Below are 27839 nucleotides of genomic sequence, written 5' to 3'. Positions count from 1 at the left end.
CTTTAAAAAAAAAAAAAAGAAAATTTCTTCCTGCAGTATAACATTCTTGCTAAAAAAGTACATAAATCACAAATATACAATTCCAAGAGTTTCCATAAAGCAAATATATTCACATAACCAATATTTTAAAAAAGTATCTGGGGCGCCTGGGTGGCCCAGTTAATTAAACTTCCAACTCTTGATTTCAACTCAGGTCTTAAATCTCAGGGCTGTGAGTTCAAACCCTGCACTGGGCTCCACACTGGGCATGGAACCTACTTAAAAAATAGAAAATTAATAGAAATAAAAATTTAAAAAAACATCAAGAGTGCTCAAAAATCTTGATGTCCTTCCAGTCAACCCCTCCCAAAGTAAGCACTATTTCTGACTTTCATCTCCAAAATTAGTTCTGTCTGCTTTTTTAACCTTTTATGTAAATGAAATATTCCTTTATGTCTGGCTTCTTTCACTAAACATTATGGGAGACTCATCCACAATGCTACAGAGAACCGCAGCTTGTTCTTTTACACTGCTAATGGGATCTCACTATATGGACAGACCACAATGTATTACTCTGTTGCTGATTTAGGTTGTTTCTAGTTCTCTGCTGTACAAATTGTGCTGCTATGAGCGTTCCTGGATATGAAATTTAGTATATGTTTGTATTTCTGTTGGTCTATGCCTAAAAGTGAAATTGCCAGGAATGAAATAAGGTATATTCAACTTCAGTAAGCACTACCAAATATTTTCCCATAAAAGCAGTACTAACTTTACCATTTTTATCTGTTTTACTCAGACCTCTAGGAAACATTAACATGAGTGCCTCCTCTATAGACAAACACAATTAAAGATAAAGGATTAAAAATAAAGGAGACTTAAGACACAGCATCTACCTCACCCCAGGTCCATAGCTCAGAGACAAACATGTAAACAAATGCATCCATTTATCTCATCTAATCATCATTTTAACCACAAAAATTAAGTTAAACATTATCATCTCTATTGTTCCTGTAAGGAAAGGGATACCTGTAGAGGGAGTTTCCCAAGATCACATAGTTGAGTAGTGACCAAATCAGAAATAGAACATGGGTGTTCAGGGCACCTGGGTGGCTCAGTCATTAGGCATCTGCCTTCAGATCGGGTCATGATCCCAGGGTCCTGGGACTGAGCCCCACATGGGGCTCCCTGCTCAGCGGGGAGTCTGCTTCTCCCTCTCCCACAGCCCCTGCTTGTGTTCCCTCTCTTGCTGTGTCTGTCAAATAAATAAATAAAATCTTTACCAAAAAAAAAAAAAAGAACTCCTAATCCTGGGTTTACTCACAAATTTAACCCACTGGAAGAAGCAAAAATCCAGAAAAACTAATGGAGAAAGAAGCAGCTCTGGGATCAAAGTCTAACAAACTCTAAAATGGCAACAGACATACTACACACGGCACAGCTTATAGACAAAGACTACCAACATCTCTATAAGGGGAAGATGGGACTAAATGTATTAATATCCCAACAGAAATCATGTCAAGACCCGAATCAGGCTCCCTCCTCAGTGGAGAGTCTGAGTCTCCCTCTCCCTCTGCTCTTTACCCCTGCTTGTGTGTTCTCTCCCAAATAAGTAAAATTATGTCAAGATATATACCTCTGAAAAAATTTTAAGACCTATTTCTTCACTATAAAAATTTTATTCTAGAATTATTTTGAGGGGAAAAATGACTTCAAGTACCATCTAATAAAATAAACATTTCCAACTACTACTAATATAACTAAAACTTATACTGCATGCAATAACTACTCTAAAACATCAAAGTACATCTTTTACTACCTGAACGATTACAGTATATTTGTATTTGTGTAGATCTGAGTGGGGAGTGAAAATGTGTATGAGAGAATTAGATCTATATGATACATACAATTGTGTATTACCAATATAATTTAAAATAAAAGCTAAATATCAGAAGTCATTCCCAGGCTACTTAGAGGATGCTATCTAAAGTTCCTTTCATGTCTACAAACTCCAGAATTCCACAGTGGCCCATGAGGGACACCCAAAAGGCCCTTCTCAGCATTTCAAACCAAAGTCCTCCTCCTTCCATAATACCAGCATGATAATAAAGTTGAGTAACCAAGTATTTTAGTTTACTTCTTCTTAAATTCTTAACAGAATAACTTGTAAACAAGACTGAAAGTGTAATTGAACAATTTACAAATGTAATGCCTGACCCAAATATTCCTAACCTATAGTCCATAAATGAATTTAGGGGTTATGAATCCTTGAACTAGAAGCACATATTACACTGACATGTTTTCTTTTATCAGGGAAAAGGGCCTAAGGTTTTCTAAGAGTCCTAAAGGTATCTATGACCTCCAAAAGATAAAGAAACACAAATTTAAAATGTATTTTCTTCTTTTCAAAGTAGCAAACATGACCATTTTATGATCAAACTATATCTATATAATACATGGGTTTTTTTTGTTGTTTTTTTTTTTAAGATTTTATTTATTCATTTGACAGACAGAGATCACAAGTAGGCAGAGAGGCAGACAGACAGAGAGGAGGAAACAGGCTCCCCGCAGAGCAGAGAGCCCGATGCGGGGCTCGATCCCAGAACCCTGGGATCATGACCTGAGCCAAAGGCAGAGGCTTTAACCCACTGAGCCACCCAGGCGCCCCTATATAATACATGTTATGTTCTTATATCAACGTAACTGAAAATGTATAAAAGGTGCTAAAATGCAAACGTACAACATACATAAACATTTTCCCAATGGCAGTAAATACTTGGTTGCTTCTGACTTAATGTATTAAGTATGAATAGGATTCTTCTAAAAGTAAAATTAAATTAAAATGTAATATTGGTTTTAGTCTGGTCTAATTGAGTAGACTTCCTAAGGAGAAAGAGCAGTAAAAGGGCACCTGTGTGCATGTTTGACTCACAGCCAAAGACGGTGTTTATGGAAAACTTCAGATGGAGCAAAGAGGCATTCAGCCAATAAAATCTACAGCTGTGAGACTTGGAACTTACAAGTGCCCAAACTCCAAAAGCAAAGTGGAATTATGGGACAGACTTTGAAGCTTGTTTATGTCCAAATTTTTCTAGGAAGAAACTTTGTATTCCTCTATTCAGATATATAGTCTCTGATCAACACTAAAAATATTTTCTAACACCAGAGAAAGTAGTGAAAGGAAATCTCATCCAGGTGTTGATATTTACTTTCTTTCCCTATAATCAACTGTAAACAAAACTCAGGATGGCTAGGAAGGAGAAATTTAAATCTTATATCCAGAGATTTGTAACTTTTTTCCCATCCTAATTCCTAAGAGTTTAGAAACTGCTCCACTCATTAACATTGTTCCCGAAAACACAACAGTTCCTGGCTGGGAGACACACTGGAGGGGCTGCAGCATATCAAAGTCTCCTTGAAAAAATACCTCTTGTGCTTTGAATATACCCCATACCCTACAAGCCTCATGTTCAGTCATCTGATGGTATACACCCAGGCACTGCCTCAGATCTCTGGGGAAAAAGATGATCAATAGATGGGCTTGATGCAGAACCAGAAAGGGACAAGGCACCTTCTAAAGAAAGCGAAGTACACCATGTAAGAAAGAGCGGAGGAGACAGGGCTAAAGTTGTAAAGTTGGGAGATTATTCATGCACACAGCAGGACACCACACTCCAGCTACAGCATTTGTTATTCTCGAGTACAAATTGATATAGTTATGGACTATACACTAGATTACTTTAGCCAGAGAGAAAATCAAACACCTTTAGGGACAGAGATTTGAATTAAGAATAATGTATCTAGTCTTGGCACCTTGCTTAATCAAAATTTTTAATAAAAAATTAAAAAAAAAATCAGAGAACAGATACCTAGCATTTATGTTCATTCACAGAAGAAATGTTTTAGAGCCATCTCCAACTGAAATCAGTAACTCTGTTTAAATAGAAGGACCCATGTGTTTTAAGGTGAAGTTTACATACCATCTATGCCAGTATCAGTTCCATCTCAACTAACCTGGTTGAGGTTGCAACCAGAAAGAAACTGAACTGCTCAGGCTATTAAAATGGGAGTACTATGCTCCTGAGTGGGCACTCCAAAACCAGTCTACAATATCCATATAATTAGCAACTAGGAACCAGTCTATAGACCATAGCAAGACTTTCAAATTGTAGAAATCGAGAAACCAGAACCCTTCCTTCCCTTAAGACATTTCTTTCTTGACAATCATTTTGCCAAATCATTCTTGCCTTCATATATTCTGAAACAGAGTATATTATGGAAAAAGGCTTCTAAGTTTGGTAAAATCCTTCACCATCTTGGCTAATTATAATGGTGATGCAGGACACATGGCAAATACACTCCCATACTTTCTGAAAGGCAGTGTCACACTATATTTGCTCTGGCTTTTTTACCCCCGCAATCCATCAACTGTCAATTGATATAAAGTATAATTCCCTACCAGTGTGTGTAGGTAATAAGCATCACATCACAAGTCCCTATTTTATGCCTTTACCTTCTCTAGTTCTGAAGGTCAAAGTTTCCAATGTTATGTCTGAACTTGTACTGAGATGTTTGGCATTCATAAAACAAAGAAGGAATTAATATTTTTCTTAATTGTGGGGGAGGGGAAGGAATCTACAAAGGCGGATTTCACCTTCTAAGTAGCATTATATTGGTCTACATTAATAATTTTCCCAGCAGGCCTTCTTCAATGATTTTAGTTTGAACAATCACAGCCTTTGTTTCTCAGATCCTCTTACATGTGACATTTGATCAAAGTTTTAAAATCAGCAACTAACGGAGGTGGAGAAAAGTACTGCTCAGTAAAGGCATTACACAAAGCCATCCCACAGCTCATTTCAAGGTTGTTACTAGCTGGATCACAGACATTTTCTAGCTGAACACTATTTAGACGTTAAATTAATTTTCTGTACCCTGAACACTTCATCTTACTGCACATAACCATATGCTTCTCAGGAAACCATCCCCTAAACAGTACTAAAGCATGCCTTAAGAAAATTCTTCAGTTCCTTCACATATGTGTGTTTTTCAAAGATAAGTGCAAGGTACCAAACAATTTTTATTCTTACTTGAGATCTTTGCACATAGCCTTTAAAAAAAAAAAAGCCTGCCTCCTTGCCCCTCCTCCCCAAAATTCAGGTAACTAAATTACCTATATTACCAGTTCTAGAATTAGTGGCAGTCATTCTAGTGAGATGGAATATGAAAAGAAAACTAATAAAATCAATTAATTAATTCATGCCTAGAAGTCCTTACCCAAGGAAATCTTCCCCAAAGGAGAAAAAATTTTAAAAAGAATAGTAAAGGCAGTATCTCACACTTCAACATGCTATATAAGGAAAGACGGCTGAAAGGAAATCTTGCAGGGAATTTTATCCCTTTGAACTTTCAAATAAACTCTTAAGTAAGATTATGCAAACTTACTAAAGACCGGTCCTGATTAGAGGGAAAAAATGCACCCCTTCTCCAAGTCAGTTCTGGAGGCTTTCTCCAGAATAGTTAAGGTTTGTTGGGTAAAGAAAGACTTCCTAACAAACCAGCATTCTTTTCCACATGATCAGAGCTAATTGGCCCCCCTGCAGACTAAGTGACCAATCACATCAGCTTCAGCTGAAACTAGCCCCCACGACATTATAAACAGAGGAATGTGAACTGTAAACCCAGTCCAAGAAGAGAACCTACAAGCTAGACTTGTAGATTAAAGTTATCTTATCAAAAAGAGACTCCACACGTTTCCTCAAGACCTACCTGTGCAAACACAGGCTGACCCAGCAAAAGAACTGGTGAGTACATGAAATAATATTCTTATTTCTTTCCTTAAGGGGAACAGAGAAAGAAATTGAGTGGCAAATAGGGACAGAGCCAGACATTGCCAATAGATTTTTAAAACAAAGATACTACCTCTAGAGTCATACATTAAGATTCTTTATGCTTTTTCCTTAAATTCTGAAAATGGAATAATTACTAGCATTACTAGAAATTTTCCTGTTTTATTAAAAGAATACTAATTCCACATTATAATATGGAAATCATTAGAAAGGAATGGCCCTAGAAAAAATCAGTGGCTTTTTTGTTTTTACCCCCCTTCCTTGGCTTTTAAATATATAAATAAATATCTTTCTTTTGGAAGGGATTAAAAAAACCAAAATGAGTATACAAGAACAAATGAGTCCCCCCCAAAAATATTTTTAAGCCATGAAAAGTGACGAATACTTAATTTTAAATGTCTTTTTTAAAGCACAGAACTACTACCGAAATTAGTAGATGCTTCTACAAATAAGAAATTAAAATAGAAAAAGAATCTCTGAGCTTATATAAGAGAGTTAGAACTCACACTGTTTGCCCCAATTATAAAGGGTAAGAGAGATGATTCTAAGACTCTATACAATCAGTTTTTACACCAGTTATAAACAAATACATAGTAATACTGTGATCATTTAACATTTGTATTTATAGCCTATTATCTTAACTGTTTAATATAAACTACACTACCATCTTACAACATGGCAATAGAAAATACGCAATTTTAAGTGCTACAAACCAAATGAGTAAAATGAATCCTAATTTTCACAGCCACTGAAGCAGCCAAACTATCATTTTTATAAAGTATTATTTTTTTCCACCAAAGTCTGTAAATGAGCAAATACTTTACAGCCCACACACAGAGATACAAACAAACCTTCCCAAAGCTTCAATTTTATTTTCTACTGGGATCAGTTTGTGAGAACCATATAAATACAAACCAAAACAAAAATACATTCAACGGGTATTTGTACACCTATAAAGATATGAAAATTACTTGGAGAGAAAATCTATATGTATCAAGCAACAATAATGTAATTTTAAATACCATACAAGCAGATGTAAAACCACATAGGAGAAAAAAGAAAAAAATCATCTAAAAAACCTGTCAGTTGAGGGAAATGGAAATACATTTTAAAACTTACAGAGTTTTAAGAGAGCATGTTATTTAATTCCCTTTCGTCTCTTTTTTTAATATAAGAAGGCTGGCCAAGGAGATTGGGTGGCTTGCCCAGCTGACACGGCTGTGGAACCAACAGAGCCAGAGCAGGGTTGGCTAGATTCCCCACCTGATGTTCATTTACTAACCCATACTGCTTACATGAATGCAAAGATGGACTTATTCAGGGTAATCCGTTAAGTGGAGATCAAAATCTTATTCTCTCAACTACTCCACCCCACCACACAACCTAAACAAGATTGAGCAATGGCTTATACATAAAAAGGAGACTGCTTCACTGTTTTGATATTAGCCTTGACATTCCTGTTCACAGGCTTTTCCATATATTTAGTTAGCTGCAAGAGAAAAAAAGAAATTGTTGAAGCCTAGAGTGACATTACAAAGCTGTAGGTAACAAGTAACAATCCTCAAAAAGCCCAAATGACAATACTTTTGTTAGATATAATATATACAGAAAGGCTATCTCCCTGAGTAATGAGTTTTAGAACTTTATAATAAACTAGGCTGAAAATCAAGAGCCAGGGAGCTTTCCCTCCCAAAATAAAACCACTGTGAAACAATCAGCAATTAGTAGCATTCACCAGGACAGTGGTTCCCTAATTGCAGTAAGCACTAGGGTACAAGGTAAATGATGGGCATTTTCACACAGGCAGGAAGCAACAAACAACAAAGGTGAAACTGATATAATGTTACATACCAATTTCACCTCAAAAGAAGAAAAAAAAAACCATAAAGGACAGTGCAGTGGTTTACAATCTTTTGAACGCAGACTATTATGAACGCAGACTATTATCGTTCCTTATTATATCCTTATTATATCTTCTTCAAGTGTCAAAATACATTTTCTTTTATAAAATTAGTATGATACGTTCTAAAAATTATTTACTCACCTGGCAAAATACAAATTTGGAAATGCTATGTAAGAAGTCTCCTCTCCACATTTGCTTTAATTTGTACTGGTTTACAATATCCAAAAGATTGGACTATGTAATAATTGTGGTTGTGCCCATCTTCAAATTTTGTGTCTTCTTTAACTGAAAATACATTTCTTATCTACAAATCACAGGTCTAAACCTAAACACTCCTAAAGACCAAATATTCTGTAATGACTCTTAAACAATTAACTAGTCAAATGGAATGTAGTATTATTCATGAAATCTAACCAGGATCAAAATGTCTATTTTTTTTTTTTTAAAGATTTTATTTATTTATTTGACAGAGCGAGAGATCACAAGTAGGTAGAGAGGCAAGCAGAGAGAGAGGAGGAAGCAGGCTCGCTGCGGAGCAGAGAACCCGATGCGGGGCTCGATCCCAGGACCCTGAGATCATGACCTGAGCCAAAGGCAGCGGCTTAATCCACTGAGCCACCCAGGCGCCCAAAATGTCTATTTTTGAAGCAATACATTACTGACTCTGAACTCTGGACTTCGTATGGAATTCATTAACACTTACTACCTTTGGGATCCTAGAAACTCACTATGCTTCAGATTCTTTATCTGTAAAATGGGAATTAAAATCCTACTTACTACTTCGAAAATTAAGGAACATTAATAATAATAAAGCAACCAAGACTGAAAGGTTACTTTGCACCAGGCATTGCCTATGGGCTTCACATGAGTTAACATAAGTACTTGGTATAATTCCTGCCACATAATAAGTAATACATACTGGCTAATATTTTTAATCATTACTGTCATAAGAATCATGTATGGGGTTAACAATGATTTAAGACAGATACCTGAGATAGTTATGGGGACCAGAAGAACATTTACTAGCAGTGCTAAAAACATGGCTGTCAAAGACTATCTTATGAATACAATGCCAGTCATCTTGGGAAAGATTTTTTCACCAAACTTTCTAAATAGCTTCTTGTAGTAAGAAAATTAACCTGTAAAGTTAGCCAGATGTGGATAATAATACAAATAATCTAAGGCCCCCATCTGCCTAGTGTATGTTTCTAATCCTTGGGGACATCATCTAGAAAACAGGACAATAATGTCTACCTTGCTGGGGCACCTGGGTGGCTCAGTCAATTAAATTTCTGAATCTTGATTTTGGCTCAGCTTATGATCTTAGGATGAGATCTCTCTACTGAGACTCACCTCTGGTGTGGGGCTCTGCAACCACGGAAGGGGGGGGGCTCTGCTTGAGGATTCTCTCTCCATCTCCCTTTGCCCCTCCCCCATTCTCCTCCTCTCTCAATAAATCTTAAAAAAAAAAAAAAAGATCTATCTTGCTGAGATACCAAAGAATTAGAGATAATGCAATATAGAAGGTACCTAGCACAGTGCCTATGAAAATTTTATTATTGCTGTTGTTGTTTACTTTCAAAACAACAGATAAGGTCTCCTAAAACACTTAAGAATCTAGCAAAATGAGTCATTAAATAGCTGTATTGAGAAAAAAAATACACAAAAGATAATGACCACTCGTTAGAATAATGCATTATAAAGCATTAATGACTTAAGACTTTTAACTTTATAATATGAAAATAAAATGGTTATCCCACTCTAAATAAATTTTAACCATTATCCCAGTGTTCCATGAGTAATACAATCTGAAGAAAATACAAGAGAATGTCTCTAATATCACAATACGTGTTAAACTCGCCTCAGGGGAGAAGGGAAAGTATATACCCAGCTGGCCAATGTCCAATTCCAGTATCACAAGAAGACCCACTGCCCCAAAGTCTCTAGAATGGGAAGGACCCAACAAGCCCACGCAACAGGCTGCTCCAAACGCCTCTAGTCTTAAGTGCCACTGTCATGCAAAAGGTAAGGAAGGGAATATACAATACTCTCCAAAGCATCTACTTCTGAGGGAAGCAGCCAGGCAGAGTCAAATGTAAATTCCTATCACTGTACTGTGGCAAAAAGAAAGGGAAAGCATAGCTGCATCTCCCATTCTGCTCTTGTGAGGCTCCACATAAAAGTCTTAAGACAGCTTTGATATAAGCAAGAATCAACACACAGAAAGCATACCTTAGACTTCTCAACACACAGAGAAAAGCATACCTATTGTTTTATAGTTTAACTGTTTACAGCTAAAAACTAATCACATTAATTATCTTTTAAAAATTGCCATGGGGGGGTGCCTGGGTGGCTCAGTGGGTTAAGCCTCTGCCTTCGGCTCAGGTCATGATCTCAGGGTCCTGGGATTGAGCCCTACATCGGGCTCTCTGCTCAGCAGGGAGCCTGCTTCTCCCTCTCTCTCAGCCTACCTCTCTGCGATCTTATGATCTCTCTTGTGATCTGTCAATAAATAAAAAAAAATCTTAAAAAAAAAAATTGCCATTTGGGGGCACCTGGCTGGCTCCGCTGGTTAATTGACTGCCTGGAGTCCCAGGATCAAGTCCCGTATGGAGCTCCCAGCTCCACGGGGAGTCTGCTTCTCCCTCTGACCTTCTTCCCTCTCATGCTCTCTCTCACTCTCCCTCTCTTTCTTTCTCAAATAAATAAATAAATAAAATCTTAAACAAACTTGCATGCCTGGGTGGCTCAAGTCATGATCCCAGAGTCCTGGAATCAAGCCACAGATCAGGCTCAGGGAGCCTGTTTCTCCCTCTGCCCCTCCCCACTTCTTGTGTGCACACGCACGCACATGCTCTCTCTCTTGCTCTCTCCAATGAATAAATAAAATCTTTAAAAATGTTTAAAAATTGCCATTTGGTGCCTTAATGGTTATTTTAGTTCATTAAACTTAAAGCTTTTTTTTCTGGCTTACTTACTCTCAAAACTAGTGTTATTGGGACACCTGGGTGGCTCAGTCAGTCAAGCATCTGCCTTCCACTTAGGTCATGATCCAGGTCATGATCAAGCCCCACATCAGACTCTCTGCTCAGCAGGGAGTCTGCTTGCTTTCTCCCCAGTCTGTCCCAGCTTGTGCTGTCTCTCTCTCAAATAAATAAAATCTTAAAAAAAAAAAAAAACACCAAAACTAGTATTACCTAGGAATCTCCACCTAGAATCTCGTATTTTTCCAAGAAAATAATTTTCTCCTCACCCCACAATCTAATCAGAATCTAGAATATTCAGAGGATGGCAATCCATTAGACACGGAAAGAATCCATGAAAATGGCTGCAAAGTGACAAAAACAAAGCCTATTCATAAAACTCTGAATAGGCTAATTAAAAAGCATATGTTAGAACTATGAATCTCTAAAAAGTTTAGTCCTGTCCTAGCGCAGAGTTCAGCTTCAAAACATCTGCAGGCAGTTTAACACTACATTTTCAAATGATTTCTAGTTATTTACACAGAGGAACACATGTTTAACTTATTTCTTTTAGTTATGAATTATCCATAATTATTAATTAATTAATTATGAAAAATTGTTATTTACACAAATATGTTTAGTCAAACCAATAAATACTTTATGTCTGGAATTGTGCAAGAAAGAGACAAGGATGTCAAAGAGACACGAACCATAACTAGGATTTTGAAATATACTTGGAAATATTAAAATGCCAAACAATATTTTAACAGTCATTCAAGGAAACAATAACAGATAGCCTAAGGCAAGCCATGATTAGGTAGCAACTGAATGGCTTAGTCAATAAATGCCCCCTTCCATGAAGAGAAAAGAGAGAGAGCTGTCAGACTGGGAAAGTCTGCCCAGTAGCCAGGGAAGCATTCCAAATAGAGCAGAAAGTGAATGAGGTCTCAAAATTTATTAGTATTAACTGTAAAACAGTAAGAGCTTACTAATTTATTCTTGGTTTCAGAAAATTACAGCCTGAAATGGATGGCAGTAACTGCAAAGTTATTGCTCCTCTTCTAACTCAGAGCTACCGGAGGATGGTCACCAAGGACGGCCATAGCACACTTCAAATGGATGGTGCTCAAAGAAGTCTTGCATATCTGCGAGATGCTTGGGGAATCCTAATGGACATGCGCTGGCGCTGGATGATGTTGGTCTTTTCTGCTTCTTTTGTTGTTCACTGGCTTGTCTTTGCAGTGCTCTGGTATGTTCTAGCTGAGATGAATGGTGATCTGGAACTAGATCATGATGCCCCACCTGAAAACCACACTATCTGTGTGAAGTACATCACCAGTTTCACAGCTGCATTCTCCTTCTCCCTGGAGACACAACTCACTATTGGTTATGGTACCATGTTCCCCAGTGGTGACTGTCCAAGTGCAATCGCCTTACTTGCCATACAAATGCTCCTAGGCCTCATGCTAGAGGCTTTTATTACAGGTAATTGTTTTTGTTCTTTAAAAAAAAAAAAATTACAAGTGGTTTGGAGAAGGGATCGTCAATTATAAGCAACCGTGTTGTAGAATAATTTAATTTGCATTATTAGCAGGTAATATCGAAGATTGAAAAAGAAAAGTCTAGGGCCAAATGAGAGGTAACATTATAAGAAACCTGACTCTACACTTATCTTATCTGTTGGAACTCCTTAAGAAAAAAAGGACCATTATGACACTAACTTGCAGCAACATCTTGCACCAAAAAATATTAACAAGAGGTCTAAAAGGCATTTTTCAGAGAAGCTAAATACTTAGTCAAATAAGTGGATAAATATGATAAATGCATATTTTGCCAATCATTTTACCTAACAGAGAAATGTTGATTTTTTTTTTCCTTTACTGGGTTAGAATATCCTCCTCTGAGTTTATCTGTTCAAAATTTACTCTTGACCAGTGATCCCAGAGCACAATAGTCAGCATTATATTTAGAAATCAAGTAAGTATACACATCCTTACTGGAAATATGGTTACAAAGATTAGGAAATTTTATTTATAAACCCTGATAACACATTAGACTTTCCTCTAATTAAAGTAGGGCTAGTGTCACTTTTATAAGTGATATATATACAGTTTAAAAATCAGAAAACAAATAAAAAAGACGACCTGGCTTTAACACACTACACAACAATATTCTGAAAAGGATAAGTAAAGGGCCAAATGAAGAGCAATCTGGAATGAAGTCCAGTGTGCTGCCAACTGGCTCTATAATCTGTAACAAATCACTTAACTTCCCTACAGGAATTCTTAAACTAGGTCAGTCATTAGATAAAAGTTAGGGGATCCATGAAATTAGGAAAAACTTGAATCTTTTTTCACTAGCCCCTAACTGAAAATCGTCATGCCCTTCCACTACAAACACAGACAACAAAAAACAATAGTATCAGCAATATTGGTAACTTTGATACAAATAGAAATCACAGATATTTTCCTATCACACTACAGTACTTCAAAAGTACACTATTAAACCCGCCACTATATTTTATTGTTTAATGCATTAAAAAAGCACATATAGTACTATAACTTTTTAAATGTTCAACTCAATTTCAGTATATTTTGCTACCTTCATATGTATTTTATGTTTATGCATTTAAAGCATAATTCTGAGAAGAGGTCCACAGATCTTTCCAGCCTGCCAATAAGATCTGAGGCAGTTAAGAAATCCTGACCCACAGCTTGGGGGCACACAGAAGATGCACTTTGAAAAGTACACTGAAATCACCACAGAGCCAGAGCCTTCTAAAATAAAATGGGGAGGGAAGGTTATATAAGTTTCAATGTTTAAAGTTTTAAAAGTTTAAAGTTTTAAAGTTTCAAAGTTTCAAAGTTTAAAAACTGCTCAAAATGTATCACTCATTTTACTGGTCCCCTCCCTAACCCAAAATCACCCTATTCTGAATCTAATTTTTACTTCAATTTGAAACAATCTCATTACAAATGAATTTCATTTATTTTCTGTTATTTTTTTAAGTGGGGGCAGGAATGTAATACATGACCATTCTTACACTTTTTAAGAAATGAGAAGACAAAGTTACACTTTTTTTTTTTTTTGACAAAGTTACACTTCTATGTAACAAAATGGAATTCTGCTTAACCCTTCTGAAATCACATTTTTTAAATAAGGATGTATGTACATTATGAAAAATTCTCCAGGCAAATGAAACACCCAAATTAATGTATTCATCAATTACTGACTCACTTGGAAGGCATGGCATCAAAAAATGTAAAACTATTTGATACACCCTACTCAGTCAGAAAAGGTATTCATATTTCAAGTGTTCGTTCTAAAAAAATTCAATGATTTCTAATTTAGGTGCCTTTGTGGCGAAGATTGCCCGGCCAAAAAATCGAGCTTTCTCAATTCGCTTTACGGACTTAGCAGTAGTAGCTCACATAGATGGCAAACCTAATCTAATTTTCCAAGTGGCCAACACTCGACCTAGCCCTCTGACCAGTGTCCGGGTCTCAGCTGTACTCTATCAGGAAAGAGAAAACGGTGAACTCAACCAGACCAGTGTGGACTTCCATCTTGATGGCATCAGTTCTGAGGAATGTCCATTCTTTATCTTTCCACTAACCTACTATCACTCCATTATACCATCAAGTCCTCTGGCTACTCTGCTCCAGCATGAAAGTCCTCCCCACTTCGAATTAGTTGTGTTCCTCTCAGCAATGCAGGAAGGCACTGGAGAAATATGCCAAAGGAGGACGTCCTACCTACCCTCCGAGATCATGTTACATCACTGTTTTGCCTCTCTGTTGACCCGGGGTTCCAAAGGTGAATACCAAATCAAGATGGAGAATTTTGACAAGACTGTTCCTGAACTTCCAACTCCTCTAGTCTCCAAGAGCCCAAACAGGACTGACCTGGACATCCGTATCAACGGACAAAGCATGGACAATTTTCAGATCTCGGAAACAGGACTGACAGAATAAGATGTCTCCATTACACCCTATTTTTTAATGTATTAAATATACGCAGCCAGTTATGCAGCTCTTTTCCTTCATATCTCATGTTTTCTCTTTTTTCAATGCTGATTACATCTCTCCGATTACATCATGGTAATCAAGCCTGTGCCCATAAAAATGGCTGAGCTAACAATACACATTCTGGAAATATAACATTCTACCTTACAAGTTTGTACTGTGGTTATCTGCTGAAATCAATGCATCTCAACATGACAGATATTTACACAGAAATGTTGGTGGATTTATAATAAAGTGGTATAATACCACTAATGAAGGTAAAACAGGACAATTAAGTTTAACACAGCCAAACTCTAAAATCAACCACAAATCTCTCATTTTCATCTGCAAGCTGAAGCAGCAGTCTAGTCTTAAATCTAACTCCCTGGGTAGAATGATGATTTCACAATATTTAATGAACATCCTTCTAAAACTGTTATTTTTTCAAGACAACAAGATCATTCCTCTGGTTCTTCATACTACAAAACTGGAGTAAGTATTACCCCCTTAATTTTTTGACATCTAAGAACAAAAATTTACACACAAAAAACCCAGCAAAGTACAGATTTATACATAGCTCTAAAAGCATTTCAGCATGATACTCAAACACATGCATATGTTCATGTATTTGTGGTAGAAAGTGATCAGATCAAGTAAGAGATCCAGCCTGAATGAAACCAGTAAGGTGGTATTTTTGAAAGAAGGTACGAAATTCTATCTACTGTAAAGCCACCTTGCATAATAATCAAATAGTGATTTAAAAATTATAATCAATGATTCATTTGAATGGCTTCTGACCTAAGTAAAAACATTCCCTTCTTACCTATGATCTATACAATGGTATAAAAAAAATGACACCCTAAGTAACTCATAAATGCAAATATATTTAAGTTTTTGTAGTTATAAAGGTTTAGTTACATATCAAATAGGAAAAACATCTCCAATAGATAAATCAAAAAAATTGGGCAACAAAGTATTTTCAAACCCAAATTCCTGTTTCCAACTTCAAATAGTTTTTTCTACAAACACAAAATGAGTGTTTATTCACCAGTAGGAGGTTGGAATAGATAAACTCTATTATTTCTTACCAAGTCTAATACTCCATGAAAATTATGCTTTCTCTGCTTCAATTTTTATTTTACATATAGTTAAATGAACTCTTCCCCTTACCTACAGTTTAATTTATAACCATCTCTGCATATTTTTAATTTTGATTTAAAAAAAAAAAAAAAAAAGACTGTCCTCAAAGTAAACAAAAACCAAAAAAGCTTACCCTATCAGAATTCAAGTAGATTCGTGGCTACTCTTCTTTTCTGAATTCCCCTTATTCAGGTTTAGTAGGAGAAGTGAAAGATTTAACCCTCCCCATTGATAATGATCCGGCCAGGAATCATCCCATGAAATAAACAAGAGCCTAGTAAAGGCAATCAGTTGTGAAGAGTAGGACAGAGCAGCAAGTCACATTTTTCTACTCTTTGATGAAAAGGAAAAGAAAATAAAGAACTCTGGAGTGCTCTAAGAGCAATAACAGCAAAAAAAAAAAAAAAAAAAATATCAAGGACACAGAAACTTAGTAATTATAAACTTTTGCTATTTAGAAACTTTAGGCATTCTTTAACACTAGTCAGACCAATAGAATTTTTTTCCAACCCAGAACTGTCATTAACACATACAGACAACAGGAATTCTTATTTCTATAATAAAGGAACCAGATTCACCTAACCTGTAAAAATAAAGTAGTATCAAAAATTTACATGGTATGTTTTTTCCTAAGAGCTGTACATCACTCACGCAGATCACAACTCCACTACTTAAGTGAAGGTGCTTAAAGTAACAGAAGGAAGTGAGCAGATCCAGGAAGAGTCTCCCCACAGACCCAACATGTTCCCCATCCAAGTCACAGAACTCCCAAAGTACACTATGTATATATAAACTCTGCATCTGAAAGTTAGATATGACTTCTCTACACACACCCAAAACAACTCTGTTTGTATACTAATGCTACTTAATAAATGTTTTTCACAAGTAGACAACTAAGAAATGCAATCAAAAACTTCTGTCTAGGTAGTTGAAAGCTTCTGAAAGCACTGTTCATGATTCTTTCACTTACTTCAGAGAATCACAGTTTCTACGTTAAGGATTAAGTTTTTTGCTAAGATACTACTATCCTTTCAGGAGAAGGGAGTGCAAAGGCAAAGAGGGCTAAGTACTGGGAGGTGGGAACAGCAGCTCTAACTCCTGGTTCTCTAGCTCATTAACGTCAGAGACCGGTGACGCTATCTTGGACACATGACTAGGAAGACCATGTTGGAATTAACTTTACAAGTGCTTTAGGAGGGCGCCTGGGTGGCTCAGTGGGTTAAGCCTCTGACTTCAGCTCAGGTCATGATCTCAGGGTCCTGGGATCGAGTCCCACATCAGGTTCTCTGCTCAGCAGGGAGCCTGCTTCCTTCTCTCTCTCTCTGCCTGCCTCTCTACCTATGATCTCTCTCTCTCTCTCTGTCAAATAAATAAATAAAATCTTAAAAAAAAAACAAACCGTGCGTTAGGAAACCAATATAGATAGCATGACAATCCCAACAAACTAGATGAGTAATTACTAAAAATCATAAGGCCTAGATCTATGCACATATAAGCCTATAATACCTACTGCTAACCGCAGCCTTATAACCAAAAGCTGCTATGTGTACTTTAAAGAATTTCACACCAAAATGCACTAATTGGTATCACATTGGGCTGAACCTACTGGTATCAACCAGATCAATTTTTATTTCTTAATGATCTTCCAATTTCATCCTCACAGAATTATACTACAAGATTATCACCGGAACTGATCTCTCCCTCCCCAGCAATCAATTCCAACTGAATAGCAATTATAATTCCAAGGTTATAGGCCTTCTCCACCTCCACATTCTCCCTTACTGTGTTCACAGAAAATATGCAGGATTCTTGCCCAGATGTCTGTAAACACACCCATTTCTCTCCAAAAAAGCAAATATATGATATGAATCATCTCTAATTTTAAAACCAACAAGTCATTCTGGTAATTTTAGTATTCTGGAACCTTTAATACTCAAATTATCTTAATTTGATGTCATCGCACATCTCACAACGGACCAATATATCACTCTGTCCCAACAAATTACTTTGGTAACTGCCATTCTTGAAGAGTGCACAATACAATTATGAGATTTCTTTAATCTATAAATATTTTCAACAAAAGTGGATTACTTATAAAAAGATAGTCTCAGAATTATCAGCACAGTTAATACAACTTGAAGTGAGCATCTGTCAAAAAATATTCAATAAAATCCACTATGATTTATTTGAATATATGTATGTGAAACTTGCCCTGATATTTTAGTAAGAAAAACTTTCTTTATATTCTTAACCACTTCACTTCAACTTGGCTTTATGGAACTCATCTTTTAAAAGATATACCTACAGAGGCAAAGGGAAAAAACCTGTATTTTTAATAGAGTGATTGGGGAAATAACCCAGACTGAATTAATATAGTTAAAATAATGATGAAAAAGGAACTTTACACTCTATCCAAACCACCAAAGTATGACAATGTGTCGAACAGTTAAAATCAAGCTATTGTCTTAACAGGGAAAACACTGCTTTCCCAGGCAACCCAAGTCATTTTCAGACAACTCAATCAGACCTTAAGATTGTGTCAAGTTTCTGCCTCCTTAAGCCTGCCCTTTATATTCATACAGATCAAGTTTAATTCCTCTTTTATGATTGTTAAGTAAATATTTGCAGAGAGTAACCCTAAAAACCCTCCTCCCCATCCCATCCTGCCCACAGTCTTGTCTGCTGTGTAAACAGCCCCCCCTTCCTTCATGCATCCCCCATCACAGGAGGTCAAATACGCCAAATATCCTACTCCAACATATGGATCCCTTCCAGGTGTGGCCCCAGTACTGCACACAATACTTAAGTTGTCCTGTGTCAACATAAAAGACAGCGGGCGTCCCTAGCGCCTGCCTCATCAGGACACTTCAGTCCTAGTAAATGCTGCGCTCGGCACCATCCTGCTGCTGGTTTAACACTGAGCCCGTAGTCAGCTGAGAAGGCTATGCCTTTCCCCAGCAGGATGCTATGACACCATTACTCCATATCTTCATTTCTAGAGTTTATGCGAGAACTGCTTGCCATTTTCTGCTGTTAAACTTCCATTTGTTTTTTTTGTTTTGTTTTGTTTTAAAGATTTATTTATTTGACAGACGGAAATCACAAGTACGCAGAAAGGCAGGCAGAGAGAGAGGAAGAAAAGCAGACTCCGTGCTGAGCAGAGAGCCCGATGTGGGGCTCGATCCCAGGACCCTGGGACCATGACCCGAGCATCCGAGCCAAAGGCAGAGGCTTTAACCCACTGAGCCACCCAGGCGACCCTAAACTTCCATTTGATTAGACCTGATCTCTTGTTCCATCTTAATTCTGATCTCAAGTCCTACTTGTGCCACTCTACAGCTAACCCTCTAAATACCGAATGATTTGAAAATCTGATCACACACCAACACTGTCATCTAAAGAAAAGGAATATTTATATAGCACCTAGCACAAGGCCTATCACAGGAATAGGAATTCAGTAACTGTTGAACAAATAATGGAGTCCATACACTCTTACTTAATCCTAAAAATTCTGTAAGGCATTCTTACCTCCATTTATTATGAGACTACTGAATATTTAAGAACTTAGATTACTGATGATCTTCTGACCTGAAACCCTATACTCTTTAAACTACCCCTCATTATCTCTCCTATTCACTGGCAAAAGTACTGTATTAGACTTGGATGGATAGGAGCAGAAGTCCTAAAAACCATCCCAAAATAATATTTATCCAATAGTCTACAAGTAAAGCCATTCAACTAACAATAAGTTATCTACCCAGACTTCTAAATTTCGTGCTACACTCAATATAAATACAACTGCCCATTCCCAATGCCAGGTTAATGAGAAATTTAAACTACTGATATGCTAAAATGAATTTGATATGAAAACAGTGATGCAAATTTGACTGTTTTAATTACTAGTGTTAAAAAGATTTACAAATCACTCTGCGATATTTACATACTTCACACATTTTTGAGAAATGCTTATTCTTTTTTTTTTAAAGATTTTATTTATTTATTTATTTGACAGAGAGAGAGATCACAAGCAGGCAGAGAGGCAGGCAGAGAGAGAGGAGGAAGCAGGCTCCCCGTGGAGCAGAGAGCCCGATGCGGGGCTCGATCCCAGGACCCTGAGACCATGACCTGAGCCGAAGGCAGCGGCTTAATCCACTGAGCCACCCAGGCGCCCCGAGAAATGCTTATTCTTATCAGAAATAATCATGCTCTGGAGAACTTTTCTGGCACTTCTGGGAACTTGGAACTTTCATGTGGTTTTCATAACTCGAAAATTACTGTGAATCACCATTTTTTTTTCCTCTCAGACATTAACACCTACTGGCAGTTTGGAAGGTAGTACCTTTAATCAGTCAGAAAGCCCGTCTTAACCTTTAGATTCTTTAATTCTTTAATATAAACCACAATCACTGCAATCATGTTCTCTTACTATGTACCTTTTAAGTCAGCGGCTACCTTAACTATAATTTATTTTGACTGCTCTCATCTCAAAACAAGAAAAAAAAGACAAAAAGATTATACATCAAAAAAAAAAAAATCAGATGAATAAAAGAATGAAAGTAATTGGGATACCTAGGTGGCTCAGTCGGTGGAGCCTCTGCCTTCAGCTCAGGTCATGATCCCAGGGTCTTGGGATCACATCCCACATTGGACTCCTTGCTCAGCAGGGAGCCAGGTTCTCCCTTTGCCTACTGTTCCCCCTACTTGTTCTTTATCTCTCTCTGACAAATAAATAAAATCTTAAAAAAAAAAAAACTAAAGTAAGAATATTCAATGCTCTCTGATACAAAAACAAGCATTCTAGCATTTTCCTTCTTTCTTCTTACCCTGTGAGATGTATCTACATTGGAAAAAAGGAGTTAAGAGACTGAATTTCAGTTCACAAGACAGTCTTAATAAAGAATATATGCCTTGCAAAGAACACACAAACCTAAAAAGTTAAACCAAGTAAATCCTAATGGTTATGTTCATCACCCCTGGTTTCATACAGAAGAGCCCTTAAATAATCATGGAAGTACAAATGCAAGTGATGCTACAACCCCATCTACTGGAGAGGTACAGGTAATGGAGTCAATTTTTAATAAATGCATCCTTGAGCCTTGTTACGAACTATTATCAATGAAATCCAGATAAAAATACTTCAAAACAGTAAGCAAGGCTTACCTACATCTTTTCGTCCTGGTTTTTCAAAACGTCTGTCACCTCTAGAAAAGATAAAATAAGTTTTCAAACAAGACTTGAGAGTAATATATAGATTTCCCATCTATGACACCCACTGCCCTATCTTGGTCCAATAGCATTGCTTTCTTTTCCAAATTATAGAACAAATGCACGGTTACTGCCTAACATTTGGAAAATACAGAAGAGCACAAAGATGAAAACAGAAATATCCACTATCTCACTTACCAAAAGCTAGCTTCTATTGACCCAGAATTGTTCTTTTTATAGAGATTTTTTTTAATTAGATACATGATTTAGTTCAGATACACACTATACATTTTTTTATATACTGCTTTAAAAATATATTTTCCTACATCATTAAATATTTTCAAAATCATCCTAACTTTAATGGTTACATAAATATTCCATTGTGTGGATGTAGCATTATTTAAGAAACCACACTGATATTAAGCTGTCTGGCTTGTTTCTAACTACATTATAAACATCATCACAGTGGACATCTTTGTACACATAACTTTGTGCAACTGCCCTCCCTCATCCAACAGACATCACATAAAGTCACAAAGAACAGAGAAGATGCTTTGACTAACAGCAACGAACAATAAAATGTCAATTGTCAATGCCTCCCACTGAATGCTAAGCAAACAGCAAATCTGATTAGCTAAGCTATGAAAGATCCATGCTGGCACTAACACATGAACCTATTTATCTAGAATGTTTCTTCCTTTAAATAAGGATCATTTATACAGCTTGATACTCAATTAACAGCATTTTTAAAATGAAACTGTGTAACTATACACAGAAGTACCTCCTCTGTAGAAAGCAGAAAATCATGTTTTTTACACCAAAGAAACCTTTATACCAAGATCTGGATCTTTTAGTTACCTTTCCTCCCAGCTCTGTGACCTATGCATTTCCCTGCCACCTCCTCGACCAAACACACCCTCTACTTCATCAAAGCTTCTTTGGTAGAAACCACATTCACCTCTGCCTCTGCCTGAAAATAAGAAAACAGAAAAAATGATACTCAGATGTCAACTTTGGAACATATTCAACACCAAAGATTAATCTCTGAAGTTCTGTCTCTACACAAAGAAAAGGTCTATATTTAAACATTTAGCAAGGCCTGATGGATCTTTACCTGAGAAACGAATAATGGCACCGAAGAGGCTACACCACAGGAGGATGAAAGAAACAAGTTAGAAACGGATATAAGAGTCCCAGGCCTGAACAAGAAACAGTATCAACATTCAGTTCTTTAACATAAAAGTTCAACAGTAAAATTCTAAAAAGATGAATAAACTATTACTACAAATTGGATATTTATTGGATTGTTTTCAACAAAATTGAAAGATTTAGAGAGCTTACGAAGAGAGCAGATAAAGTATAAAAAAAAAGCCAAGCATAAATGTTAAAATAATTTAACTCCACAGAAAGGCTAATTTCATAGGGTTTGTAAGTTTGTGAACTAACCCATAAAGGATATTCCACAGCAACAAAGGCACTTTTTCCCCTTTGCTCAAATCTTCAAATAGGAAAAGTATCAAGACCGAATATGAACCAGAGGGCTGGTGAGAATGTGCCAAATGCAGGGACTGAGAGGCCCTAGGTGTTCAAGGGTAAACTGGCTTTTACTGAAGGCAATGTGGTTAGATCTATCAAAATTTAACTCAACAATTCTAACTATAACTTATCCTAACAGAAATACACAAATATGCAAATAAATATATATTAAGGAGTTTGTTGCAATGTAAAACACCAGAAATGACCTAATCAATAAATTAATTCTGATAATTTGGGAGAACACTATGAAGCCACAGAAGATAAAACCCTGACATTGAAAGAAATCTACAACGATCCTGTTGAATGACAAAAGCATGCTAAAGACCAATACTTAAATAAGTAACTCCATTTGGGGCGCCTGGGTGGCTCAGTGGGTTGAAGCCTCTGCCTTCGGCTCCAGGTCATGGTCTCAGGGTCCTGGGATCGAGCCCCGCATCGGGCTCTCTGCTCAGCGGGGACCCTGCTTCCTCTTCTCTCTCTGCCTGCTTCTCTGACTACTTGTAATCTCTGTCTATCAAATAAATATAATCTTTAAAAATAAATAAATAAATAAATAAATAAAATCTTTTTAAATAAATTAACTCCACCTATACAAATGATAGAGCTGCAGTTAGAGTCTGGAAGAATGTACATCCAATTGCTGATCTGGGGGAAGAAAGCAAATATGAACTTTTAGCTTTATACTTTCTGTGCAATGTGAGGTTTTCTCAACTAACATGCACCATCTGTACTTAACACATGGGTCAAAAAACTGGGAAAGGGTGGAGAATCCAGGGCTGTACTTAGACGAAATCTTAGCCATCATCCGTAGCGTGACTTCTTTAATAGTATAAAACCACCCAAAGAAAAATGATGATGGGGGCACCTGGGTGGCTCAGTCTTTAATCATCTGCCTTTGGCTCAGGTCATGATCCCAGGGTCCTAGGATAGAGCCCTGCATCGGGCTCCTTACTCAGTGGGAAGCCTGCTTCTCCCTTTACCACTCCCCCCGCTTGTGTTCCCTCTCTCGCTGTGTCTCTCTCTGTCAAATAAATAAATAAAATCTTTTAAAAAACGAAGAAAAACGATGGCGAATCTTGAACAAAAGCATGAATGCATTCCAAAGCTAAAAACAACTGAGTTAAATAATTATTGCAAATATCCAGTAGGATTTCTATTCCTTCCTTAAAGTTTATCAAAACCTCAGAATACAGTTGTACTTTATACAACCTTATTACAAAACACACAATTGTATGTGGGTAATCTTAGGAACAATGGGCACCCTTTTAACTAATCCAGATAATCCATTTCTTCATCTGTAAAATGGAAGTGAGGACTAGGCTTGACCTATAATAAAGTTATCTTTAAATATACATCAACTTAAGATTGACTCCCAGTTTCAGTAGCTCTCTCCTTAGGATAGGTATACATTTTATCTAAAATCCTGAAACAGTACAATGCAAACATAACACTGTTATGTTTATATAACATATATGTTATGTTTAACATAACACTGTGACCTCCCACAATGATGATTTTTTAGGGTGAAAGTCCCCTCTTCTAAAGAGAACAATTTTCTCAGGTAAACCATTAAGTACATGACATCCTGAAAACGAGTTTTATTTTGGAAATTTGAATAGGAAGAACAGCCTTCAGGTTGCCAGAAAAACAAGCAAACCACAGACAAAATATTTTCTGCCAGTTTTAACTAGCATTGGTACTGGTCCTCAAGGTATCAAAGTTTTATGAGTGGGCACACAAAAATAATCAGATTCTAGAGCTCTCCAGTTTGTAAAACATAAAGAACAATCTCCAAAGTACAAGGATCAGAATCATCTATAAATAAAGTTCTTATAAAGAAAAAGCAAGTATACATAACATGATGAATCTTTCACACAGCTAAGTATTTAAAGAATTGCCCTATTGTCTAAAATTTCATCAGATTACGTTGGGAGAATAAAATATACTTCCTCTAAAAATATACACACACATAGACACACCACTTCATTTTAATGCTGATGAAAACAAGTGGCTGACAGCTATGTAGATCTGCTGTATTATTAAACATCTTAACCAGATAAAATACAAAGATGACAACTTTGTTTCCTCACTCATTTGCTTGTTTAAATTTTAGTAGTTCATGATATTTAGAAGTCTAGAAGTCAGTGAATTTTCACATCAAAGTTCCTCAAGTTAAAAAGAGCCAAAATAATCATCTAATTTTAGCTCTGCCCATGCTAAACAAAGCCATAATAATCACTACTTAACCAACAAGTAAAATTTAAGTACTAAGTGAAAAAACAAAACCAGATAATGGTCTTATGCAATTAGAAAAAGAAATCACAGTTCGGACAATGGTATAGAACTGTTTTTCCCTGGGGGAGCCTGGGTGGCTCAGTGGGTTAAACCTCTGCCTTTGGCTCAGGTCATCATCTCAGGGTTCTGGGATCAAGCCCCGCATCCGGCTCTCTGCTCAGCCTGCTTCCCCCTTTCTCTGTGCCTGCCTCTCTGCCTACTTGTGATCTGTCAAATAAATAAATAAAATCTTTAAAAAAACCTGTTTTTCCCAAAGTCAGTTCATTCATTCAGCTAGTTTCATGCCATGTGTTCACATCAATGTCAATTAAGTCACTACTTTTGTCACGATATCTATCTTGCACATGCCATGTTTAATTTCTGATTGCAGGATGGTATGTGATAGCCCCCTACTTCAAAGAAATCACAAAACAGGGAGAAATTTATCAATCTTTGTTTCTCAACACAGAACTTTTTAAAGACTGTTTGGAGAGAGTGATTAGTATTTGTAGCACACAAAGTTGGTGATGCCTTGAAGCTCATAAAACAGCTGGCTTGGGTGCCTGGGTAGCTCAGTTTGTTAAGTAAGTAACTGCCTTCAGATCAGGTCATGATCCCGGAGTCCCAGGATCAAGTCCCACATCAGACTCAGCTCCACAGGGAGTCTGCTTCTCCCTCTGACCTTCTCCCCTCCTATGCTCTCTCTCAAATAAATAAAATCGTTAAAAAAAAATTTTTTTTAAATATACAGGATCCAAAAAAAAAAAAAAAACCAGCGGGTTTGTGGGGCATACTTCTTGAGTAATCACCTCAGTAGGATTGATGACCCTAAAGAGCATAAGAAGCAAAACTGCCTGAGTGTGACTCCTCTTCCTGCTGCCAGCCCACCGTAGAAAGTAGCAGGCCAGAGCCATCTCCAAAACACCATCGCACCACCAAGATGCAGATCTCAGATGAATTCTGGGCTAATGGAACCTAACTACATGCGGGAATCTGCATGTAGAGCTTCTGAAGTACACACACGCCTAAATCTTACCACCCCATATTCTGTTGCAGAGGTATTTTCTAACAACTCCTCAGGTTAAAAACCGGTGTTCTAGAAACTGACAAATTCAGAAGGAAAAACCATGATACCTTGGTAATAGTACCTGGCCTACAGGTGCAGGACTTTAGTTAGCCTCTTCATTATTCACCACACCTGCAATCCCACATTCTGAACGGATGACTGAAAGCAAACTCTTCACAGGAATGCATAATCTCATATAGTCTCTGTAAAGACTAGATGTAAATGATTCTATTCATAAGGCATAACTTTAAGAAAAAAGAATTTAGAGGGGTGCCTGGGTGGCTCAGTCACTAAGCATCTGCCTTTAGTTCAGGTCATGATCCCGGAGTCCTGGGATCAAGCTCTGTGCTGGCTCCTTGCTTCTCCCTCTCCCACTACATTCCTCCCCCCACTCACCCCCCCACCCCCGCTGCCACTAGTGTTTCCTCTTTGGCTGTGTCTCTGTCAAATAAGTAAAATCTTTAAAAAAATAATTTAAATATTCCACACTCTTGATCATGTCAAGCTAGGTGGCATCTAATTTTGTAGATACCCAGTTTTTCCACTTCTAAAGCACCTCTTCAAAAACTTAACAGGATACGTTCAGGCTACTGCTATGACTTAACCACCTTAAGAGAAAATGATAAATATTTACATTACAAACATCTTTATGTTACAGAAAATCAGTGAACACGAAAAAGGACAGCAAAAAAAAAAAAAAAAAAAAACCAAGTAATATCAAAATAGTAATTCTTCTGAGACAAATCTATAAAACTATAGGTTAAATAGGTGACTGCTTATTATTTCTTGCTCGACCTCTGAAACAGCCCAAGTACTGATGAGGCAGCTTTTCCTAAAGCCTCCCTTCTGGCTGGGGATACTCCTGGCACACCGCCTTATAGAGAAATCCCGTGTCATAGAGGCCTACAGGGACTTCAGTGCCTTGCCAGCAGCCAAGGCACTTCTGGGAGCCATGGCAAAGTGCAAGGTTCCCTGGGCATGAGGAATACGGATAAAGTTCTGCCAAAGTTAACTAGGACCATCTCAAATCCGTCATACTCAAGAATTACCCTTCTATGCTCCAAATCAGGGGTTGTGGAACAGATACCCTGAAAAATGGTTTAGAAAACAAATGTTCAGGACACTTAGTATACAGTTAATGTCAAAGAACAGTTTTTTAAAAATCAAGTTTAAAGTGACTTCTCTCTCCCTCTGTTATCACGGTTTCCACATGAAAGCTCACCTCGCCCTCTTGAAGAACTTCGACCTCTAGGAGCCCCCACCACTGTTCCTCCTCCTCCTCGTCCTGTCAATCGCAGGACAGCAGCACTATTTACAGACATGGAAAAGTTTCTCTGCCAAAAAAAAAGAAGAAAGAAAAGGAAAAAGAAAGAAAAAATGGATGAAACAGATCAAACCATATGTTGCTCTTCCCCGTCTCCCACTTCAACTATAAAATGGCATCTCATTAATACAAGCAATGGGAAACCGTAACTATACCACATCCTAAGATGATCCAAAACCTGATTTTACCTGTAAATCTCAAATTAACATTTCAGATCAACAAACACAAACCACCAAAGCGTTGTACTATACTAGATTATGTGAGGAAATACTAAATAATCTCTAAATGCTCTATGTATCCAGAAACAAATGGGGGTAAATATGCACTGTAATAGAGAAAACTTAGTAAAAGAAATCTGGTTTGAAAGAATTCTTTAACTAGTGAAAGGTGGAAACAAGAAATGATCACAAGAAATAAGAATCAAGAGTAGCATGGTAAGGAGAAAAATCATCATTTTTGCCTTGTTCTGCTCACTAACATGAATTAGCAACTCCAAGTAGTATTTAACAGAATGGCAAGAATCGTAAATAAATAAGGGCCAAATAAGAATCTACATAAATAAGATCAACCATCTTAACGGAGCGGGGAAAGGAATGCTT

General features: G+C 37.1%; 2 protein-coding genes across 10 annotated transcripts in view; one reads left to right on the top strand and one right to left on the bottom strand.

The window, feature by feature from the left end:
- Positions 1-27839, bottom strand: part of GIGYF2 (GRB10 interacting GYF protein 2) — a 147833-nt gene that overhangs the window by 64546 nt on the left and 55448 nt on the right. For 6 of the 9 annotated variants that reach the window (XM_046018605.1, XM_046018608.1, XM_046018610.1 and 3 more), the window contains 4 exons: positions 27139-27250; positions 21899-22010; positions 20996-21036; positions 9082-9186 (listed from right to left, as the gene is read on the bottom strand). In XM_046018605.1, the coding sequence (XP_045874561.1) occupies positions 9082-9186; positions 20996-21036; positions 21899-22010; positions 27139-27250 (370 nt within the window). The remainder of the gene's footprint in view (positions 1-9081; positions 9187-20995; positions 21037-21898; positions 22011-27138; positions 27251-27839) is intronic. The other 3 variants (XM_046018612.1, XM_046018613.1, XM_046018614.1) reach the window with 2 other exon arrangements.
- Positions 5701-14837, top strand: KCNJ13 (potassium inwardly rectifying channel subfamily J member 13). Its single transcript, XM_046018615.1, has 3 exons — positions 5701-5780; positions 11701-12176; positions 14043-14837. The coding sequence occupies exons 2-3, from the start codon at positions 11717-11719 to the stop codon at positions 14663-14665; spliced, it is 1083 nt and encodes a 360-aa protein (XP_045874571.1). The 5' UTR covers positions 5701-5780; positions 11701-11716; the 3' UTR covers positions 14666-14837.

Source organism: Meles meles, chromosome 9 (assembly GCF_922984935.1).
Source record: "Meles meles chromosome 9, mMelMel3.1 paternal haplotype, whole genome shotgun sequence".
Lineage (NCBI taxonomy): Eukaryota > Metazoa > Chordata > Mammalia > Carnivora > Mustelidae > Meles > Meles meles.
The sequence above is the reverse complement of the archived record's forward strand: the minus strand, read 5'-3'. Positions and strand labels throughout refer to the sequence as shown.